The sequence below is a fragment of the Hippoglossus hippoglossus genome, chromosome 21 (assembly GCF_009819705.1).
Source record: "Hippoglossus hippoglossus isolate fHipHip1 chromosome 21, fHipHip1.pri, whole genome shotgun sequence".
Taxonomy (NCBI): Eukaryota; Metazoa; Chordata; class Actinopteri; order Pleuronectiformes; family Pleuronectidae; genus Hippoglossus; species Hippoglossus hippoglossus.
Genome location: NC_047171.1, coordinates 6,741,422 through 6,751,142, shown reverse-complemented (window position 1 = coordinate 6,751,142; position 9,721 = coordinate 6,741,422). Strand labels below are relative to the sequence as shown.

The window sequence follows — 9,721 nt, the reverse complement described above, 5'->3', positions numbered from 1 at the left end:
TAAGCTCTTATTTCGGGTCCACCATAAACACACTGTATGGCACAGTCTCTCTCTCTCTCTCTCTCTCTCTCTCTCTCTCTCTCTCTCTCTCTCTCTCTCTCTCTCTCTCTCTGTGTGTGTGTGTGTGTGTGTGTGTGTGTGTGTGTGTGTGTGTGTGTGGGGGGGTGTGTGTGGGGGTGTGGGTGTTTACCCTCTCTCTGCTCTCAGCTCTGCGCCGGGTCCTCCTGCAGCTAATTGCGGTTTCTTTCTCTCTCTCCCCTCATGAGTGACAGCGAGGATTTCGCTGCGCCCGGAGCGACGTCACACCAAGGTGGAAGAGGAAGAGGAGCGCATTTTTTCCCTCCCATTATCATCCAAAGAAAACACATCGGCCCACAGACTGGTGGCACACTGCAGACACCTACCTGCAGCCGGCGCGCACCGCAGACCGCCTCTCCAGCAAAGTTCATCCGTGCGTCACTTCGGAGTGCGCAGAGAAGGAGCAAAATCCAACAGCACCACACACACACACCACGGTTTCCTTTATGTATTTGGGAAGCATCGGTGCTCTTCTTCTTAGTCTTTTATGTCATTTCATTGTTTAAAAACAGAGAAGAGGGTCCGGGTGTCCTCACAGCCAGAGTCGTTCCGTGCGCTTTTTTCGCCCTCAAAGAACTTTCCTGCTTTGGCACTTCTCTCTCTCCTCCTCTGACCGCCGGTGGAAACATGTAAAATACCGCGACAGATTACAGCACAACGACAATGAGGAGGTTAACCACACCTTTTGAAAGTGGACGTCTCTTCTGCAGCCTCCTCGCCGACTTTGCTGCGCGTTAAGATGCGCCGGACAGACGAGAAGTTGGATGATGAACCTTGTTTGCGCTTCCAGTGACATTTTGCTGAGTCGTACCGCCGCAAAACAAGAGCCTCCTATGTAATTCAGATGTGACCCAACTCTCTGTTGGCTGAGCTGAGTCACTTCAAACTTTTTGCTGGGGAATCTCATTGAGGATTTGCAGCGCTCAACATGACTGTTATTCGCCTATCGCGGATCCAGCTGGCCCTGTTCTTCATCCTGCTCTGTCCGGTCAACATCATCGGACTGTGGTGGTAAGTGTCCCGCATGTTCACCACGTGTGTTGAGGCTCTCCTGTCAAACTTGGATTTTTAAATGATCTCAGACCACTTAGTTTTATTTCATTCCTGCGCGTAAACATGGTGCGTAATGATGTTTTCTATTCACAGCACCGGGTTTTCACCTAAATACTAATACTATTAATATTTCCCCCCTAATATTGAATTAAATAGTTAAACAAATTGTAAATATTCCTTTAACCTATAATTAACTCATAATTGATAACAAAATGCAAGAGGCCTGGACCCATGGATGCCATTGAAATATTCCCCCACAGGTCACAGTTGGATTGGATGATGTGGGTGTAATTGCAGTGTGAAGCAGTTCATTATTATGCTGCATCATTATGAGGGGTAAGGTGTTGGAAGAACAGCCTGAAATAGGACAGAGGAGAAGGAGACAGAGAAATACAGAGGAGAGAAGGAGAGAGAGAGAGAGAGAGGTGTCTGCTGCTCATCGCCTGCAGTAATACGGAGAGGAGAGGGAGATGGTGTTGATGGTGTGTGTGTGTGTGTGTGTGTGTGTGTGTGTGTGTGTGTGTGTGTGTGTGTGTGTGTGTGTGTGTGGTGGGGGGTGGGGGGAGTTCAGAGTGAGGAATGTCAGGTGGCCCTCTAGGCGCAGTGGATATGTCATCATAAAACAATCCATATAGGCTCAGCTCTGCAAGGTGTGTGTGACAGTCGGACAGACAGACAGACAGACAGACAGACAGACAGACCATGCAGATCTGCTGATAACATGTGGGTCTCTGTCTGTCTGTCTGTCTGTGAAGTGCTTTCGTTGTCTCATGTGCAGTGTTTCATTAGACAACATCCAGTGTTTCTGTCCTCATCTTTCTCTCTCTCTTTCTCTCTCTCTCTCCCTTACACACACACACACACACACACACACACACACACACACACACGCACACACGCACACACGCACGCGCACACACACTTTTTCTGCAAAGTGGCAGTGTTTGAATGTGAAGCTTTGTTTTTTTTCCCCCGGCGAATCCTCCCACTGTTCATTCGCAGCCCAGTCAAGGTCAATGTGGGATGCAGTGTCACAGTCGACTCTACAGTGCGTCCTTGTATGACTGGGAGATGAACTGGCAGCTTCAGATGATGTCTCTCCACATCTGTTTGAGAGAGGGACACACAGCCTGGTTACTCTGCTGAGTCTCCGCTGGTTGATCCTCTCTCTTTGTGTGATCTCGGCTTAAAAACGCTACAAACTCCAACACTGATCACATCCCAATTTGGTTATTGCAAAGTCGTTGAATAAATTCTCATGGATACCAGACAATGATTGTACTGTGAGATTATGCATATTGACCTTTAAAACGAGAAATTACTGATGGGTCAGTTAACGTTACTGCCTGTCTGTGTCTGTTATGTCATCACTGTCCAAAAACTTGTTTTTCCCGTCCACCCAAAAAATGCAAGGCAGTTGTTTTCAGATGTATCCGCACCGGAGAGCATTTTTTTTTATACGAGGATCCCGTATGTGTTGTGAAAAACACTAGGAGCAGTGTGGACGATGAGCCAACGGGGAGAAGAAGAAGCATTTTCAAATGGACGAACTAAATCAAATTAACCAGAGGGCGATGATCTGTTGCTGAGTTGTGCTTCCACCCGGCTGCGGAGGGAGAGAGAGAAAAACTCTTTCCCCAGAGGGATCACTGTTTTATTACCCTGCCGTCAAACACTCATTCAATTTGACTAAATCTGTTAAAAACCCTGTCGTGTTGTGCTGATAGAGTTTAAACCAACTGAAATTATAATTTATGATAAAAAAAAACAACAGGTTCGGTTTTTCATTTGAAAACATTTCCATAAAAGCATGTAAGTGAAAAAAAAAGGGATCTTTAATAACAAATGTTCAAAATAAATACAATAAATGTAAAGCACTGAATTTGTATGAACCTTATACCTTGATTAGCTTTTTATATTCATATAGAATAAGAACAATCAGAAAAGAGGGTAAAGAAAACTTTACTTTTTCATAGTTTATGGAGCTTAACTTGTATATGAGCTTATTTGAGAGAACAATTCCCATTCTGTAATATCACTATTGCTTTGGCAGCACACACTACAGGACTTTTATTTTTACGATGCATGAAGAGATTCAGAAATCATCGACTTTTCTTTTTTATCCCCATTGGCATACGTGCTCATCTTCTTTCACTCACTCACTTGCTGGCTTATACCCGCTCGCTCGCCCAGACACCCAAGCGCACACATCCATGCGCGCGCTCTCTCACGCACACACAACAGCAACCACACCTGCGGGTTGCTCCCATGTCTGCCAGGACAATGATGCTCTCTGTTGAAAGCTGCTGGACATACCAGCGTACATCTCTCCTCCTCAGTCTCATGCTCGCTCCTCTTGAATGTCTCTATCTCTGCCTGTCTTTAGTCCTACTTGTCTTTTGAGGGAAAATACCTATCATTGCAGATAGGTTGTCGCTGAAGGAAGAGAGAGAGAGAGGGGCAGAAAGTGGAAGAGATGAAATGCGGGGAGATAGCTGTCCTTTCAGAGCCTCTGCTGATTAGAGCGCTCTAATCATTTGGCCTGAGAGCAGAGAGCACAGACTCCGAGGAGTGAGGAATGCCTTTGCTCTCTTATACTGGTTTTGACTGCAGTGCTTAGCAGGGCCAACCGCACTTTGTGTATGTGTGTGTGTGTGTGTGTGTGTCACAGAGCCCCAGTTTGGCGCACAGCCTGTCTGGAGCGTGTCACAGGCCCACAGGTGCACACACACACACACACACACACACACACACACACACACACACACACACACACACACACACACACACACACACGCACACAAACCCAGAGTGTGTCTCTGTGCTGAAGTTCGCTCCTTTGTGTGTTTATGTGTATGTCAGTACAAATACATCTTGATCCATGGATGCTGGTTAATCTGTTCAACATGCACTCAGAGATGTTTTAAAAAAAAGAAGCACACGTTCAGTCGCACACGGAGGGAAACGTATATGTACACATGCACACGCTCACTGCCATCATCACCAGAGGAGGGTTTCGCTGTAACAGATCTTATCTTGTCCGCTCCACTCCGAGTCTGAAAAGCTAGATGTTTAATCAGGTCCAGGGAGATGGGCACAGATAAAGATTAAATGGCAACGATGTGGGTTTGGCACCAGGTAGGGAACTAAATTAAATGTGTTTGTGTGTGTATGTGTGTATTTTGTGCAATCGTGCAACTTTGTAGACATTGACGCTACAAATAATTACTGTGCCAAATATATAAAGGGCAGAGAGCAAGAAATAATCAAAGAAATATCTCATATAAAGGAAGAACTGGCAAAGTAACATGGCTTTATGATAACTTTCAATATTATGGTCCTGGAGGATTTCTACGTAAAGTATTGCTGCTGCTGTCTGGAGTTTTGAGTCTTTTCCTGTTTTTCTTATGGCTCATGTAATTCAAAAGAAATCAGAAACGTTCAGTTTTGTTTTAGCTGTTCTCATTTGTCATGCGGCCTTCAACAGTGAGTAAGCAAAGATTCCCATCAAACAACAGGACAAATGATTCATTCCAAAGGCTCATGCTTGATTTAGTTCCAGCTGAAATAGTTTTTTTTGTCCATGGTACACAAAACATTTAAAAATGTACGGCCACATATATTTTTGTTGTATTGATATAAAAAATACCCAACAGCGAAAATGACCCTTCAATTTCCTGTCATTGGCACGACAACCTTAATCTAATCTACATCTTTCAACTTTTACAAACTTACTGACAAACTTACTGACAGACATCAGCTCTAAAGGCAGTAGCAAGCATCTCTGAGCCTGAAGAGCCTGGAGCGGACTGTTGCAAGTGTTCACTGGTTTCTGCTACTTCCGTTGTGACTCTCTCCGGAGGTGGTGAGGTCAATCAGATCAGATCAGGGGTAAATCTGAAATCTCTTTCAGTAGCTTATGTACCACAACTTTCTAAACTTTTAAATAGTGTTTTTAAGTTCATCTTAAAGATAAAATAGATTAAAATGCCTAAGTGTATATATTTTAATGACTTGCATACTTACATTATCCACAATTTTATTCAAGGTAACAGGAAGTTTCTTTTTGGTTTGCCTTTTATTTGCATCATATCCTCTTTACCGTTGGCTTTGATTGTCTCTGCTTAACATTGCTAGCTATTTAGTCAGTCGGCTGTTTTCTCCCTCCACTGTTTGTACTGGTCACTTGCAATGGTTCGTAACGTGAATAAAACTTAAATATATATTAGCTAATCTGTGTGAACCCCCTTTAGATTTTCATTGGCAATGGTGTTAAAGACAACAACTCCCATGATCCCACACTCCTTCATGACATCATCACACCGGGTCTATTCCAATTGAGGGACCCCTCGCGGCCAACGTTAAATATTGTACATTTAAAATAAAATCAAAAACTTTAGATAAAAACGACAGGTTGCAACTCCCCCTTTGCTTCAGTAACTAAGTTACTAAGTATTCAGTTCCATGTACGATGCAGGCTACTGTTTTCCCTCACACCAGCCTTCGTAACAACTCGTTTTCTCCACATTACATATCGAGTGCTGAGCTCATCCCTGCACCTTTCAAACCCCTCCTTGTCTCATGCACACGTCTGTTGATATAAAACAGTTTTCATCTTTTGGCCGCCAGTGCCGTTGGGTGTGTCGCTGTTATTACAACGGAACAAACTCTGGATGGTTTTCTTATGTGAAATTGGTTTAGCGTCGGTTTCCTGCTGGTCACACTTTATTGCCACTGTTTAAATTGGGTGCGCTGCGAATTATGAGTTGTGAAATGTTTTATTGCAACAGAATTCCATTGCACTTAAACCCCCTTGTTCTACACGACGAAACACAACAGGACATGTTTGAAAGTGATCAACGTGTCCCGGGCTGCGGGGTCAGGGAAACAGAGGAGCTGTTGTTGATGACACTCTGACCCCCCCACGCTCTCCGCACAGGGACGCCGCGTGGCAAGGATCCTAAATTTGTTCCCATCCATCTCCGAAATGAGTTTGGCAGTGGAGACACATTTTACATATGTTTTTATTTTCTTCCCCATTTCATCATCACCTTGCTTATCTCTTTGTATCTCATTATTTCTCCCTATCGCACATTCAAACCTCCCCCCACCCACTCATTTTTTCTCCATCTCTCCCGAGCTGTCTCCATTTGATCCTTTTTCTTTTTCTCTCTCGCACGCTGGCGTCTCAGACTCGCGCTTGTCGTGACTGTCTTCATCTCCGGCATACTTGAGGGATTAAGGAGGGATGAAATTCACTCATTCGTGGGCGGAGTGAAAAAAAAGAAGGGTCCCGTACAGTACAGCACTTTATCTATGGTGCCGTGAGATCCTTTATGAAACCTGAGGTCGCGCACCAGTGTTTAATCTCTTTCTGACCCACCTCTGGGCCCAGAAAACACAGAATAAGGCGTCTATTTATAACATCTTAATTTGAAACTGCTTGTTTTCTCCATTTTCCAGCTCCAGTGCGTTATGAACGACCTCTTTAAACAATTGTGAAACTACACCGATAAGATCGTGTTTACTTTTTTAAAGCAATTAAGAGGAACCACAAGGTAAAGTAGTTCTCGATTGGAGAAGCTGTTAAGTTGTTGCGGGTGATAACAGCTGATATCAGTCGTCTTTTATCTCTGACTGCACGAACCTCTATCTCTACGTTCGCACTTTATCAGTACCAAAAACTTTTCAGCCGAGAGAAATGTTTCCTTAAACCTCCTGATAAAATCACTGCCTGCACATCCTCGTTGGTGCATTATCTGTTATCTGTACCATACATGACGGGCTGAGGAACAGTGCCACCTCACATGGGAAGGATCTGATTACTGTCTGACTTTGAAGTTCCTTCTCACACAAGTGGATGTGAGCCTTTATCTGTGTGCAGGCCTGCGCTGTAGCTAATGCACCTGCTCGGAGAAGTGTATGCATGCAAGATTGTGTGTGCGTGTGCAAGTAGTTTGAACGTGAAGCATCTATATCTAATTATTTGAGCTATAAGACTGTCACATTGATCTGTATATGATACAATAGGGTCAGTGCACATTAAGGTAGTTTCACTTTCACGGGGACTGCAGAAGAAGAAGAAGTTGCACACAGTTTACAACTTCTCCCAGCAGCAGTTTTTCAGGATCAGAATTAGAATCGCCTTTATTATCTTTATTTACAGGTATATTTAATCTGATTTTACATTTCTCTCAGTGTACTTACATAGAAATATGCATAAACAACAACAACAATAACAACAAAAAACAGAACAAATAAGTTAAAGAATGGTACAAAAATACTTAGATGGTCCTGAGTTGGAGAATATGCAGCATATTGGAAACACTACAACACACAGTTTTGAATCCATGACAAATGATTCTGCTCTATCAGTGTACCTCACATGTCTCTCTCTCCAAACAAGGGCAAGAATGCAGCGGCACCTTCACTCATCCCATCATCCAATGGATGCCCCCCATTTTTGGGTATATATCCAGCGATATGCTTTTCCACCCGAGTTCACTTTGCTTTCAGCTTCACGCCCACATTCCCATTCCCATCCTCACTGTGCCTCATTTCTAAACTTGTACAGTTACTGGTACATCTGCTTTTCCACCAGCTGCAGTCTCACTGGGTCTCCGTCACCAGTTCACTGAGGAGTATTTTTCTTTTGTGATAATTGTCTCCGCCTCTCACTTTCAGACAGCAACACGGGTCTCCGAACAAAAACTCCATCCTGTACGTTCACTAGTTTTACAACTCTACACCTCCCATTATAAAACAGCCTGGCTGGCTTTTGTGAGCTGCTGACAGAGCTGGCTTCCCAGAGATGCCGCTGGCAGATACACACGCACAGACACACACACACACACACACACACACACACACACACACACACACACACACACAGAACCGCAGATACAAGGCGATTCTCTTTCACACGTCCATAAAATTTGAAGACTACATAGAAATGACACTTGCATGCGTTGACATCAGTTTTACTTTCCCTCGATCTCTCTCTCTCTAACACACACACCCACACACTTACGCACACACATGCGTATGTATACCCAGACACTTCCTGATGGAAATGGGTAGATAATAAGTGGTTGTTGAGAGGGAGTGTGTTTTGCTAAGTATTGTGCGTGTACCTGCTAATCAACAGGTACAGACTGTATGATCTAATTATCTGTGTGACTACCCCCCCCCCCCCCTCCCCCCCCCCTTCACACACACACACACACCCCACACATACAGTCATGTCTCCATGGTTACACACTTACTTATATTAATTTCCTCCTATCTGCCTATATTTTTTGAAGACAAGTCCCCATGTAAACTAATTTAGGTCCCCACAACATGAGTAAGACCTGGACCACACACACACACACACAACACACACACACACACACACACACACACACAGAGAGTGAAAGAAAGAGAGAGAGAGTGAGAGAGAGAGAACACCTGTATTGAGAATACAACATTGTTTCCATAGCAATGTTGTCAATACACTGTCAATAATCCTGGAAACAGTGGGTTTCCTTGGAGTGTGGATAAAGCACAATGACCAAGTACGTTTAATATTTTTAAGATAATTTGAAGATTATACACACTAAACACCAGCTATCAAGGCTGATTATGTGGAATTAGGAAGCTCCACTCCTTCAGACAAGTGGAATTATCAAAACGGATTACAAGGAAACCATAACTGTAATCTACGCTCTCTTCCATTGTCATTTATGTAAACTCTGGTGGGCAACAGTGTTTGTTTGCTTCTGGGTAATACTTTCCGTGCTGTTACTGGCGAAGAGACTGACGCAAGATTCCCTATGAATTATGTTTCCATTCAATCATGTGCTGGCATGTGAGTCTTCCATATAAATAGGCTAATTACAATAAAAATAGATTGTTTCGAAACTTCCAAAACACAGGGATGGAGTGTGCGAGGATGAACGTGCATGTGTGTGCTCGGTGTCGGAGCCCCGTGCAGGAGAGGGGACGCACAGGAGTGTTTGTTCTGCTTCTTAAAACAAGCTCTCGAAGCAGTTGAAAGACACCAGCGAGTGGGATTAACAGACACAAGGCTGAATGAGAACCTATGAGGCTCTGGCTTTCTCTCGCTCTGGCTTTCTCTCGCTCTGCGTTCCCCTCAGACTCCAATTCCACTTAAAGTTGTGGATCAGTTATGGCCTAAAAGTCGCTGATTCTCAGCAGATGTGACGGAGCAAATAAAAAAAAAAAGGGTGTGAGGAAAGTTGAACGCGCATAACTACCTAATTACAGACTTGACAAATGGCTGTTTGTTACGGAAAGAATGGAAATGAAGGCATATTGTAAACCTCTCATATTATGACACTAAACGGGCCACAGTGGCGTCGCTTCAAAGTGGTCAAGCCAAGCCTCTCTTTCCCGTTAAGAGTTTGAATAAACTATTTATCTTTATTATATACACTCATCTGTCAAAGCTGCTGAGGAGGTCCGCAGTCTGTATCGATCAAATGCAAGATATGTGTACATGTATTTTTTTATGTTTTAAATATTTGAAGTACACGAGGCAGGCTTGATTTATCTTGCTACGCAATTAAATGCTGATTTACTGTAATAT

General features: G+C 43.7%; 1 protein-coding gene across 2 annotated transcripts in view; it reads left to right on the top strand.

Moving 5' to 3' along the window:
- The first annotated feature begins 223 nt into the window (after positions 1-223).
- wnt6b (wingless-type MMTV integration site family, member 6b) overlaps positions 224-9,721 on the top strand; it is a 38,389-nt gene continuing 28,891 nt past the window's right edge. For both annotated transcript variants that reach the window (XR_004612516.1, XM_034574355.1), the window contains exon 1: positions 224-1,089. Coding sequence is in view for 1 of the 2 variants with exons in the window: in XM_034574355.1 (XP_034430246.1) it covers positions 1,007-1,089 (83 nt within the window). In the remaining variant the exon portion in view is untranslated. The remainder of the gene's footprint in view (positions 1,090-9,721) is intronic.